The sequence below is a fragment of the Lutjanus erythropterus genome, chromosome 2, assembly GCF_056507025.1.
Source record: "Lutjanus erythropterus isolate fLutEry1 chromosome 2, fLutEry1.hap2, whole genome shotgun sequence".
NCBI lineage: Eukaryota > Metazoa > Chordata > Actinopteri > Lutjaniformes > Lutjanidae > Lutjanus > Lutjanus erythropterus.
The window spans coordinates 37,942,013-37,956,513 of record NC_139318.1 but is presented as its reverse complement, the minus strand read 5'-3'; the positions used below and the strand labels follow the sequence as shown (position 1 = coordinate 37,956,513).

General features: G+C 40.8%; 1 protein-coding gene and 1 long non-coding RNA gene across 2 annotated transcripts in view; one reads left to right on the top strand and one right to left on the bottom strand.

The window, feature by feature from the left end:
• Window positions 1-14,501, bottom strand: part of LOC146332080 (uncharacterized) — a 156,832-nt gene that overhangs the window by 28,079 nt on the left and 114,252 nt on the right. The gene's annotated exons all lie outside the window — the stretch shown is intronic.
• Window positions 1-14,501, top strand: part of LOC146332082 (plexin-A2-like) — a 127,192-nt gene that overhangs the window by 50,684 nt on the left and 62,007 nt on the right. Inside the window, exons 5-6 of the mRNA XM_084738945.1 lie at window positions 10,006-10,106; window positions 14,176-14,299. Coding sequence (XP_084595071.1) covers window positions 10,006-10,106; window positions 14,176-14,299 — 225 coding nt within the window. The remainder of the gene's footprint in view (window positions 1-10,005; window positions 10,107-14,175; window positions 14,300-14,501) is intronic.

Sequence of the window (14,501 nt, the reverse complement as noted above, 5' to 3'; positions counted from 1 at the left end):
AAGATGTAACACGCTGTACTTTGTATTAAATTAGACAAAAACTAGAAATGACATGTTCTTTATGAGACAATAATCAAACACAGCTACATCCTAATTAGACATGAAACATCTAATGAGTCACTAATAAGACATCACAAGCTGTACTTTGTATCAAATTAGACAAAAACTAAATATAACATGTTATTAGACCCTTATTAGATTTTATTAGAGGTAATTAGGCACACATGGCAGAGATGTACTATAATGTAAAGTGAAATCACATATCTGCTACTTGACACACACCTTCTTAGTCTGGTCCCATATAATTGGCAGATTTGACAAGAATGATGCCGTCTTCAAATCACTTTATCTGCCTGCAGTATAACAGTAAATCTGCGCAGTCACCCACAGTTAAAATATTCCTCTACCTCTATATGTTTGGCCTTTACTGGGTAGATCTGGTTCACATGTTATTTGTAAATGGAGAAGAAGCAGATATGTGATATCACTTTGGTTTACAGTACAATAAGGGTCCAACAGTGGGAAACAACACAGTTTAGTTTGAAGTACAGTTCTGCTGTAATGTGCCCCAGGTTACCCTCTAATAAAGTATAATAAGGGTCAAATGCTGTCTAATAAATAACATATTATTTCTAGTTTTCATCTATTTTGATATTAAGTGTGACTTGTTGTCTCATTAGAGAACTGTAAAATGAAGTTCGACTGAATGTTTAAATGTTTTAAAGTTGGCCATTTTGGTTGATTGAAATTTATAGTTATCCTAGTTTGATCATTAATTGACTATGAAGACTTAATTATGTTCAAACCTGAAAATACTTTAAATAAACAATCAGAGGAGATTCATTAAGACAAAATCATTCAAATTGGGAGTCAGTGGTCTAATGTGCATCTATTGTCTTGAGATGGTGTCCGTGTTTCATGAAACTTGTGGTCAAAAGTCTGAAACTTGTGGTCAAAAGTCTGAAACTTGACATGAAAAGGAACAGTTTAGGAATATTTTTCCCTTTGAGCCAATGAAAACCATCAAAACAAACATAAACTACAGTATTTACATGTGTATTTAGGTAAAGTCCATAAGTAATTCCTATTTTCTGATGATTTTAATTGGAACCAGTTTATCAGCATAATGCAAAAAGACATTGCAGTTGGACTTATTATTGTGCACACTTTGGGAATTAGCAGTAAAACAGTTTCAAACTAACAACATTAATTCATGTTAAATGATAAATTAATGTCATTTGTTTGGAATCCTACCAGATGATTATGACTTATCCCCAAAATTCAATGTGGCAACTCCCAAACACTCACAAGCTGCATGCCTACAGTAGAGAGGATTGTTAAATATGCAGGCTGTGTTTAAGGGGATGGACCACTGTTCTAATTACTTACCCATGCGAATCGACTTACAGTGCATGCATCTTTTGTACATGACACACACATATCCCATTGAACACCATTAGCTGCTGCTTTTTTTTTTTCTATGTGCCTCTATCCCCCCTCGTCTGCTCCTCACTTGGCCCGGCATCACAGAAGCGAGCAGTTGTTGTTGTTGTTGGACGATATTCTCTGCACTCATTGGAGATAAGAGTGAACAGTGGTAATCACTTTCAACTCCCATCAAGTGATTATTTTGGCGCAGCTGCATGGCACTGTGAAATGGGATTAGGTGTCAGTGCGGCCAAAAAAAAAAAAGCCCCCTATCACTGCTCTCAGTTGTCTTCTGTCTGCTGGAATGTATTGAGCCAGAGTCAGAGGACGGAGAGGCAAAAAGGGCACTGGGACAATTGCAGTTGTGTCAGTTATTTCTGCAAAACTCTTTTGTGGAAGCTCGAGAAACAGTCAGAAAACCTATAAACGCTTCAAGTTTAAGAAAACAAGGGGTGTCATGTGAAGAGCGAGGGAGAATAGAGACAGTATTGTGTTGGGCACTGTCTTCTGAAACAAATCAAGGCAGCTCTTCTTTCTGTGTGATAGACTGGAAGAGACAGGACATCACTTATTGATGAGCTCTGGTCGTTCAAGGAGAGACACATGCTTCCTTCAAGGAGATCGCCAGCCACTGTTTTCAGTGCGCCTCCAGTGACACATAATAACCGAGCAGAAAACCAAACCCAGCTTGGCCGGGCGTTTTCTCTCAATATTAGAACAGCTTTGGCTTTGTAGCCCTCAGGAGCTCGGAGCAGAGTAAAGCCTTCCTCTTTCTGTCTCCATCTCCATCTTTGCTCAGCTTTCCCCTTCAGACTTTTCCCGCAGCTCGGGTGAGGAATCCCCCGGGGAGAGGGCTTCGCTCACAGATTTCCCACATTTCCAGTAGATCCCAGAGATGAGAGATTTTCTGATTCCTGGGAGCCAAACAATACAGGAATGATGTGGAATGAGGAGCGAGGCACAGACAGATTTGGCTGAGATCAGCCGACCCTTGTGGAATAACAATGAGCCTCTCTGTCTCCTGCCGAGTGAAACACGCAGGGTTAGCATGATGATGAAGAGTGAGGAGAGAAAAGAGGGAATCGGTGTGTGCGTGTGTGTGGATGTATGTGTTTGTGTGTGTCGGAGTCCACACCACAACATCATTTGGGAACCATTACTGACATGAAAAAATAAAAAAAAAAATCTTCACAGCAGTTAATCTTTTCCCTCACTGTGTGCCTTTAGTTTGATCATTTCTAAGAATAGAAACGCTCAGTATCCAAACACACAATAACCTCACTGAATGTCACTCGTCTGTCTACGCGATGAAGGCTAAGACTTTAAACCTTACAGAAGGGGGGGGAAACTGCTGCAGGGTTTTTCCAGGGCAATCTCTCAAAGTGCCACTCTGTGAAATGTAAAATCATTGCTTGAAATCCCACCCATCCACCTCCGTCTATCTGTCTTCCCTCTCTAACCTGCGTGTGAGTTTACTGTACAGCAGTTTTCTTTTTTATCTGATGTTCCTTCACAGTCCTATCAGATGAGCTCAAGTACACCAGCTGTCATGTTTCAAATGTGCTCACTTGATTGGATTTTTTATATTATATAAAAGTAGATATTGTTGTCATACAGCCAAGGCAGGAATTTCATGGAGGTGTTAGCTGACATGCCCCCTCAGTTTAGCCTTTTGCCCCTAAAAAAATTATATGTCCTGCGGCCACAGTGGCCTTGATGCTCCACCCTCACAGCCCCAGATGATTTTGCCATTTTCTCCTCTGCCTTGTTCCTGTCAATGCAGTGAATTCTTATTGGGCATCATCAAGTGAAACACTGCACAAATAATCAGCAGTGTGTTTAACTGACTACAGCTTGATAAATTTACAAACAAATAAGACAAGTAGATAAACGTATAATGTTAAATATTGCTTGTATATTGCTGTTTTGACTTAGTGTTGACCCAGTGGCCTAAGAAGTGTTATGAGCCTAAAGAGTATTACAGCCTGCTGTTTGTAACATTAATATCAACAAATGTAATGTTAGTCCCCCTGACACCCAGTCCAGTGACTCCGATCAGTCCGGGGATAGGCGTGTATGAACTTCTGACTCAGGAGTTGGTCATTAGTAAGTAATAATAAATTATTTTGTTACTTTTTTTTAAATATATATTTAGGCCTATTTCAAATAAAATCAACCTTAGTTCTCCACAGACTTAAGATCATTGTTTAAATTGATGGCCTTGCTGCCCTGCATTTGGCCTTCGTGCCCTCAAAAAAATGACTGCATGGAAGGCCAAGCGCTCTTGCCCCTGCTGATAATGGAATTGTCGATGTTTAGACCAGGGCTGTGACGGTATGGATTTTTTCTAACTGCGTTGAAAAAGTTTCTGCAGGATAGTGGTTTACCACAACTGCCCAGATAATGACGTTTTACTGGACCTTATTTAAGCATAGTGTTGTAAGTGTAGCTCTTTTAAGGAATAGGGCAGTGTGTAATGTGTGTGTGGTGTGCAGAGCAGAGGAAAGGGTTAGCAGTAACTTGTCTGTCTGACAGAAAATGTACAATAGAGGCTAGTAAATGCTGCAGGTCTGTTGTTTCCAAACTGATGCCGCTTGTTTCCAAACCCCTCAGCAACAGCCCCTGGTTGGGAATCTCTGCTGTACAGCATGTGGCTTTGAGAAGACTGATACAGGTAACTGCTGGATAAGACAGTCAGTATTATGCTTGCAGGTCTAAAACTGAAGAAGTAATTTCCAAAATGTTGCATATTTGCAGTTTTAATAGCCATTTCCACATATGAACTCTGGCAAGTGTCCGGAGAATCCGGTCCATTAATACTCCATTTAGTTTAGGCGAGAGGTGGTGCCTGGGTAGAGCGTGCAGGAGGAGGACTCATCTGTAACGATGACTATTTTTGGTCTAATATCAATACTACATCATGGCTGCCCCCTAAAAGTTGATGACTAGAGTCTTCAGCCAAAAAGACCCCGGATCAACTTGAAATTTTGTCAGTTGGAACAATACACTGTGGTGTTTTAGCTGCAGCATTGAATACAGAGCAATGCAGGAGCAACTGAATATTAATAGTTCAATTTTATAACTGAACTATGAGCAGGACGCACACTTTTACTTTATAATGTAAGCAGTAAACAAATAAAAGCAATGTACAGGCAAGCAGGTAAGAGTATGAAGCAGCTACACACCGTGCCACGTCATCAACACACCCGGACAGTGACCCGTTTTATTCACACGTGGACTCACTTCCAACTCGTCTCATCACAATGTCACCTCTCACACAGACCCAGGCTGAAACTGACGCACCAGGCTTTCCAAGTGTCTTCAGTGTAAATCCATCCACAGCTGAAAGCGACGCACACATGGAGGATGTTTTATTAACCAAGACATTTGAAATTATTCATATCGCATTTGAACTTCAGTCTGATTTTCTTTCTTTTAGGAGTTTCAGTGGTTTCAATGTCAAAAATTGAGATATTATTTAAATTTTAGACAAGTACGTGTTAGTTTTTCTAATGTTGTGCAGTAAAAAATAAAAACAGAAATAATGAACTGGATATTATTATTGACTTAAATTCTAAATTTTACCATGATTGTTGATATTAGAAGGAATGATAACCTTTAGATCATTATTCTCATTTTTACTGAAAAACATTAAAATGAAGAGTGTCTGTAGAATATGATGTGAGGATCATCTCTGCAACGGAAAAACATTTAATTTAAAACGTATTTTGACACAAATTTTGCCTTTAACAAATATTACGCCTGTGGCAATTTGAAAATTGCAAGAGGCCGTAGAATTTCAATTAATTGTTCAGCCTTACTGGAGATATAACTATTTGAAATAAATCCCTCTAATTCTTTCTTTCTTTCTATAAATTTCATATAATTCCTGCTGTGTAATAAAGTAATAAAATCCTAGATGTGACCTGATAACCTCAGCATCATATGAGACTAACGGTCACGTGACAGCTGGATTTTCCAGACAGAGGATATAGGATGACAGTCGTGCAGCGGTCTAAAAGCCTGCCTGTATGCTCATCTGCCAACATCCACAAACTTCCAGTAAATCCGGATGAAAGTGTTAAAGTGATAGCGAACTGCTGGGATGATAAGTTCGAGCATTAGTGTTAGGGCATACCAGATGTTGTGAAAAGATAAAGATTTTGTAATTCCCAAAGCTGGAAAAGTGGACGTGATCACCCGTCTCTGCCATGATATAATGCTGAAAAGCATCTCAAAAAGCAGCCAGACTGAGATTTCAGCTCTCAGGGACGTGGAGGGTTTTCATGTGTTTTCTGTGTTTGCTCTGAATGATCAGTTTTTTTGTGAAGAAATTATCTCTGAGACGACAAGACAAACAAAAAGCTTGATGAGAAAAATACTACATACTGTGTCTGGTCATGAATGATTTATGAGGCATCTACAGAACATTGAACATAAACTGAAGATGAAGGCTTAATTCAGCCATCCACAATTGTAGAACGATGAAAGAGGTGCACACATACGCTTTAGACTGTGAAATCTCTCAATGACAAACGGTGTCTTCCAAACAAAGTTTACCATGAAATATCTAGATCAGTTCTCATGTCTCATTACAGATATATATGGTGACTGACTGTCACCGGGCTGGACATAATAAAAAGAAGACCTGCTGCACTGTATTAAAATTCAGTAGAGCGTCCTGACGTCACCCGACTCTGTTCCACTACAGTTCTTCTGTAGCTACATTCAGCATTTCTGTCATTAAAAATGTTCTTGAGGTTTATTATCAGTAAGATAAACAAGTTTCTGCCATGACAGTTAAACAGCATACAAAAAAAACCTCACTTGAAAAAAGTCAGGCAGATTGGCGGATACTCACTGTAATTATTGGTTTCTCAATCCACCAACGCTCGATTCTAATAATCTTTTTCTGTTTATTCTGATAATAAACAGTTTGAAGTTATGCTCGCCTGTTGTCAAAGCAAAGTCTGGACTAGTGAACGTCTTCTGACTTGCTGCATTGTTGCAGCTGAAAATATGACAGGACAGAGGTGGAGAGAAGGGGTGGAGGCCAGGATCAAACCCATGGTCACCAACAGCTTCAGCACTATGGTGCACCAACTTGCTGCATTCTGTTGTGCTGGTGATGATAAGCCGGCAGTGTTACGAAGCTTGTAGTAAATGGTCCTTATAAAAACAAAAATATTGAATAAACAATAAAACAAGCACAAATAGCTGCAACCATGCGTGTGCATACATCGTCATGTTTGCAATTAATCAGATTCTCGTTTGGCTCATGACCAACCTCTCCACAAAATCTTCTACATCTGTGACTTTGTTAGTTAGTTAGTTGATGTTAATTGTCATGATTACTGTTAAATTACGGTATATCCAACAAAGTATCTAAGGCAGGTTTTTTTTAGGTTCCCAGTGGGGCTCCTTTCGTATCAGAGGGCAAAATGGCAAAACATACTGTTGCTGATGCTAATTCACATGCGGCGCCTCTGTGCTTTTTAGACCTTGTTAACACTCATCTTAAGGACATGTCTTTTGATCTTATTTGGATTCAACACAGTGCAGCCTCGCTCAGGCCAGTTCCACTAAACAAATCAACAGATGTGCAGAGAGAGCTTCACATTTGATTCTTAGGTGGGCAGCAGAAAGCAGAAGATCCATAGCTCTCCCCTTGTAAAGGTCACGCTGCCTAACAGCCGCAGACCAACTTTGTTAGTCCAGACGAGCTCGCGTCCACAACAATTCATGGATTACTCCCACTGCGTCAGATACGGACTTAGAGCCCCCACCACCCCCTCCTGCACTACAAAATCATTTTGCTAATGGAATGCACCGAATGGGCTCTGAACTGCTGGAAAAAGGAGAGAAAGTTATTTCATAGGGAGCAGCAGATAATCCATTTTGCCAACACAGACCTGAGAGAGCACCCACTTATGCTATCAAGAGCACCGGAGACACTCTAATCCATAATCCACTCTTCATTTGTGATTGCTTACATCAGGAAATTGCTTGCATCATACGTCCAGACCTCGAATAATAACAAAGTATAAAATAACTGGCCTCACGCTGCAGCTCCAACCTGGTTTTGTATGCAGGGTTGGTGCTGGCGGTGCGACAGCAGTGACTCTCACAGCAGCTAATGGAGAGCTTATGCTTTGCCAGACATTCACAGACGTGGAAGTGGCAGCGGTAGTAGAGTGCGTGTGGCTGTCTGGCTTTTGTGTGTGAGCTCCTGTGTGAGACACAGCGGCACAAACCTTTACTGTGCGCTCACAGTGTGATTACTATTGCAGGAGTCCACAAATCGTCATGCTTTAGTAATGCAGTAGTACATCCTTTATCAAATGTTATAAAGAAAACTTCTAAAAGAAATCTGAACTGTGGGCAGAACCGTAATGCTGCCTGTTGCAAATTTGTGCCAGCAGCAAGAAGTTGTTAAAAAAAAAAGGGTTGTTTTCCTCTGGGATATTCTACAGTGTGTGCTGTGATGAGGCTTCATATATTGCAAAATAGACGACATGATGAAATGGGCTTCAGTTTCTCCTCATCAAAACTGCTTACTATTTCATCAGAATGTTTTGGTTGCATGTCTTTGTTGACCTTATTTCCACTTGACGGCAGCCATTTTTAACTTTTGTCACACTGAGAATCTTTAATCAGAGGAATGACATTTATATAAAAACAAGAAAACTGAAAAGTCAGAGGTCCTTTGCACAGTAGTAGCATTTAAATGTGCACAGGTCAAACAGAGTTCACATTTTTAATCTAGTTCTCCTTGGATTATTGTTGTATTTTTTTGGATTAAATATATTATACAGACATATATATATATATATAGTAGCAGGATATAATGGATATTTATTACAGTTTTTATGGTGGCAGACTGAGTGCAGAATGTGAATATAATTCAGTTTATCAACACAATAACGTTGGGCTCAGAGGAACCTATATTATTGACTAGAGAGACTGATGAAGCATACACTCTTCCACCAGCAGAAAAATAAATACCACATAGTGCGGCAACTATTATTTCCATTATCGATTAATCTGCAGATTATTCTTGTTTATTTGCTTCAAAGTGTATAAAATACTAGAATATTAAAATTGTTATTAAAATGCCCTAGGTGGCACGTTGAAATGCCTGTTTTGAATGCAAAAACAGAGCCAAAGATTTTCAGCTGAGATTGATATAAAACAGAGAACATCGGCAAAACACTCTCATTTGAATAGCTGGAATCAGAAAATCTTTGACAGTTTTGCGTAAAAATTGACAGAAATTGCTTATCGACTCACAAAACAGATGCCAATTAAGAAGTTTTGAGCCTCTTTTTATTGATAAAACTAGTGCTGCTTTAGAAACAAAGTGTGGAATTCAATCTCACCTGATTTATACTTGAAGATTTATACATAAAATGAGCTACAGACCTGGGGGTGAGTAAATACAGTGATTGCTTGAGTGTGGCATGAGAGTTAATTAAATTACCACTTTACAACTGACTGCCTTGTTAAAGTCAGGGAGCTGCAAAAAGCCTCATGCTGTAAATGCAAATCTGGATTCAGATACATTAAACAGGTCTATTCATTATATATTCTTGTATGGATACTGTGTAGAGTGACCTGCTGACCTGAGACACTGACCAGATCTTTGTTGATTGTCACTCTCTCTCTTTACCTGTGTTCCCTGTCTGTACCTCACACTTAAGACAAAAACGCCCCCAGAATCATCTTAACCAGAGACCATCTTGCAGTTGAATCACACCAGCTGTACCCATGAGCACTCAGTAGTCATAGATTATGACATAAGTACTCATCAGCCAGATCAAACCCATCTTCGAACTCCACCTTCATTTTGATCTCAACTATACACCTGTAAAATTTCAAGACTGCAGCTTGCATGGTTGTGACACCACCGTGTTGACAACATCTGTCCACAGACAATATAAACACCTCTCACACTATACTCCAAAACTGCCACAGTATTCTCCAGGACCACATTTTGCCATGATGACAGATTCACAAGATGAAATTTTGCCCATTGTCTTAGAGTAGACAGGAATTCTTTAACGGGACCATACCCATCTTCGAAGCCAGGCTTAGTTTTGCTCTTAACTACACACCTGTACAGTTTTTTTTATTGCATATTTTACAATTGTAACGTTATTACGTTGTCAGCATCTGTCCACAGACACATGAACACCTGTAGTTTCCCTTACAGTAGGTGTCTCCAGGACCACATGTCAGACACACGCATGCTGTCGTAGCTGATGAAGATCGTATGATATGGAACAATATACACAACAAAAGAACCTAAGTTGTCCTTGTGTTCTCTTACATTTTGCCACCTTGAGTGTGATGGAAGCTCAAGATGGCTGCCACTGAACTCTAATCCATTATTTACAGATGCCAAAAGGCCAAAATGTGTTGTTGATATGATATTCAAAGAGAGAGTAGTGCAGTTTTTATTCTCCTCTTGAAAACCTTTTTGCACTGTCTGTTTTTAAATAATTCACCTGTGTATCTTTTCTCAAAGCGTGTATGCTGCTCCACATTTTAACCTCCCTGTCATTCCTCTGGTTTTAGGTGGCTCAGGTCCCTGTGGAGGCCTGTGAGCAGTACGGTACATGTGCCGAGTGTCTGAGCTCTGGTGACCCACACTGTGGCTGGTGTGTCCTGTATAACATGTGAGTCTGCTTCCTTTATTTTCCCTCTCACACACACTCACACATCACAGCCGAGGGATTAAAACCACGACATTACTGTTTACCAAACAGCTCGTAGAAAAGCTATAAATAAAGCTGAGCATGTGGTCATATGATTTGTGCAGTTTAATATAGCGGCCTGATTGTGCTCCCTGGAGTTCACCATCATCAACAGCTGGTGGAACAAACAGAAAACCAGGAAGTGGTTTGTGTTGGACAGTGTGATCCCTCTTAAATAGCACTATTTAGGGACAGCAGAGACTGCATGTCCACAAGATTTTATTGTCCGTCAGGCGTTGGGGGGCGATTTGGTGGAGCGCAGGGGGGGGGGGATTAGCCTGCGAGTCGCAGTGGGTGCACAAACTGCACCTCTGCATACCCCTGGAACATTTTGGACCTGACAGAGCGAGCTTATCTCCTCCATCTTAATTATCTGACCCCCAGGTTAGCTTGCATAATACCTCGATATGGAGCAAAGGGGATTCAGGAGATTAAAACCCTGTGTTTCTGTCCCAGCTGCTGTGTTTGAAGCTGACCTCAGCCGGGGATTTACCCCTGCCTCATCATATGACGTCTGCATTTCGGCTAACAATATCTCGATGATGATCAGAAGTATTTAAATTGCAGCTCTCAGTGTTATCAAATGAAGTGAGAGGAAAAAATAATGTTTGGTTTTAATCTAAATTACCTCATTAAACGGTTGTTTCTCCTTTTTTCCCGAGTGCTGACTTTGTCTGGAAGTCCCATTACGCTGTTTATTTAAATTAATGCCTCACACTTATCAGTGAATGGATAGGCTGCTGTTCCCTCAAGTAACCCAAAGTGAATCATGATCCCTCACACTGCAGAACGAGCTACTTTATTTTTCTCTCTATTAAACCCAGACTGGGCACTCTTAGAAATAAGGGTGCTAACTAGAACCATAAAGGGTACTTTAGCTTGTCCTCATAGGAGAATGCTTTTTGGCTCCTGATAGGAAACCTTTCAGATAGTTCTGCCTAGAACCCAATATAAAGGACCATCTGGGAAAGGTTTCACCCAGAGCTGAGAAGTTCTATAGAGAATTTAATCCTCTCTGGATGTTCTATCCAGAATCTTTCCACTTTCTGGGTACTAACAAGAACCCCCAGACTGTTTGACTGAGAACCCTTTTATATTCCAAGGGTTTCATCTAGAACACACTCAGGGAGTTCTGCTGAGAACCCTTTTATATTCCAAGGGTTTTATAACTAGAATTCACTCAGGAGGTCTACTGAGAACATTTTTATATTCCAAGGGTTTCATCAAGAACCCAGCAAGGGCATTCTGCCAAGAACTTTGTTTATATCCTAAGGATTCTAACTAGAATCCACCTGAGAACCTTTTTATATTCCAAGGGTTTATCTTGAACCAACGCAGGATTTCAGCAATCCTTGAAGAGCTCTTTCTTCCAAAAAGGGATCTTCGGATGAAAACGGTTCTTAAAGGAACTCTTCGTTTTAAAAAGAGCCCTTGACAAAACCTTTAATCAAAAAAGGTTCTTCAGAAGCAAATGGTTCTGGGTAAAACCTCAGCCGTCTCAGGAAGAACCCTTTGGGAACCCTTATTTCTAAGAGTACAGCCTCTGAATGACTCTCACAGAGTGCCATGCAGACCTCTTTCAGGCTCTCACTTTCCCACCCCTGGCACGGTGCACCAAAGCACCTATCTGACAGAGAGAGAGAGAGTGTGTGTGTGTGTGTGTGTGTGTGTGAGTGTGTGTGTGTGTGTGTATGTGTGTGTTTGGGAGGGGGGGTAGCTGAACATGCACAAAGCCTGAAGGAAAAGGGAACAAATGGCTCCATCAGACAAAACACAGCGAATAAAAGAGATGAGAGATGAAAGGCATCCTCTTTTTTTCGGAGCCACTTCAGCTTATGAGCGGTCAGAAGGTGACTGTCTATACTCCGGTGGCTGCGGTCCGCCTCAAGGAGCCGAGCCAGCAACAGCTGTCACCGCGTTTCCATTCCGCCTTTATATTGTGTTGTAATTACAGCAGAGGCCTCTGTGCTCTTTGAGCTCTCTCAGGAGGTGCCACCCCCTCAACTGCATCTGAGAGTGTATTAAGTACTATCTCCCCCCTCGCTGTGCACATTACACATTTAAAAGAAAGAGATGATGGTGTACAGCCAAAATACTCTCTCTGAGTTTGCCTTTACAGTTTCATTCTACAGCTGAGAAGCCCCTTGTTCTTTTTAAAGGCATTGTTTATGTTTAAACACAGACTGCCTGGTATTATCAGACCCTGCAGAAACTCAAAGAAATCAGTATCAATACAACCACATTACAACAACAAATCCTCATTTCTAAAACTGGACAAATTGCTAAAAGTTTTTAAAATCCTTTCCATCCCCTGTCATAACTTTAAATGTACTTTTCCTTTGCATTTCTCTCTTACAAGATTATTCTAAGGTCAAACAATGCTGCCGACCCTTTCACTTCTTACTTTTAATTGCCTGTTGGGATCTCGGATTTGAAGCTTATTCTACTGTTTCACTCAGTCTAATTTCCTCTGCAGAAAAGCACAGTAGAAATGTAGAGGGAATGATCTGACCGACCGTGTCTGTCTGACAGCAGGTGCAGGGGATGAAAAGTTGACCAAAAAAGCAAATCAAACATGCACAATCCTATATTATGTCATGTTTAAAACATGCATTAAACCGCTTAAATTCATATCTTAGATATGTCTACATGACATGCTTCAATGAGCAGTTATAAATGACTACCAATGGCAACTCAACTTTGATTCATTCCGCTTGATTTCACCACCCCTCTTGGCCTACTATGCCTCTGATTGGCCAGTATGAAGTGCCTTTGTTGGTTTGGTTGGTTAGGATTGATCAATATGAGTGAGATGGTTAACATTAGAAAAAAAAGTCAGAGTCAGAGTCAGTCATGGTCCGGATAGGTGTGGGTCTTCGCAGAATATGGGTGAGGGGGAAAAGAAAGACTCACTATGAGGAGGCGGTACTCAAAGTAACGGTCCTCAAGTGGACATAAATCAGAAGTGCTGGTTCTCAGCACTGGTGTATGCTGGTTATTTAACCAGACTGTCTGCAGACATGCTTCTGGCTGTATTTAAGCACAGATGTGCTTTTTGTAAAATGCTAATGTCAGCATACCTGCACTTTTAATGTGCATGTTCACTGTCTTGGTTTAGCATTAGCATGCAAACACTTTTTTAATTCAAACTATATACAATGTACAACTGAGTATTTAGTCACAGATCAAAGTTTTGAACAAACTGAAAATTTTGACTTGCTGACGGCAGTAGTTGAAAAGTCAAATTTAATGGCAATTCATGTAACAGTTGTTGAGATAATCCACTCAAAACTGCAAACATGAACCCAAGCGGCAACCTCCGGAGCTGAAAAGTGAAGCCAAAAATTGATTGCCACTTGAGGCTGGCTCCAAAAGCGAGTCAATCCCCACAGACCCACATGTTAAAATGCCAAACCTGACAGCAGAAATAAACATGTTTACAGCCTGCTACAAAAAAAGTGTTTTGCTCTCTTTAGCAAATTTCCCAGTTCATGACAACTGTAGGGGGCTGAATTTATATATAACTCACCCGTTTATATTACATTAACACTTAAAATTATACACAATTGATGGCACGGCCATTTTGAGTGACATGCAGCTCCTGTCATATGTGGCTAGTTGCTAGGTAGCCGTTTCATTCGGCCACCTCAGCTCCACCCATGGTCCCACCTGTGGGTGACAAGATGGAGGCTACATCCATGATTTATACAGTCTGTGTGTGCACTTCATGGTGGCATCAAAGGGAAAGGCACAGGATCACCAGTCAGTCAGTAGGATCCATCCTCTTGGCACCATGAACGTCTCTACCAAATTTCACAGTAACATATTCAAGAGTTGTTGAGATATTTCAGTCTAGATTAAGGTGGTGGACCAAATGACCTACATATAGAACCACAAGCTAAAAATCTGAGTTTTCCGGCCATAATTGATCATTAAACTTGCCGCGCTTCTTTATATATTTTTAATTATGAGGCCCTCTTTTTCTCCACAGGTGCTCGAGGAAGGATCGGTGTCAGAGGGCAGAGGAGACCTTTCGTTTCGCCACTGACATTGACCGCTGTGTGAAGGTTATCGCTCACCCCGACAGCATTGCTGTATCAGCACACAGTGTCCCTGTGAGTGTGCTTATCATTCCACCAATCACTGCCCTGTCACTCCGCTCAATGGCGTTGTTTATGAGCAATCGCAGAGAGTAGCCTTGTACAGCCACATGTACAGTAAGTGTGAGCCTGGAAGAGAAGATTAGTTTTGCGAGAGGTGAAGGGAGAGAAAGAGAAGGGCAATTCTTCCTGAATGGCATCCGCTCTATTTATTTTG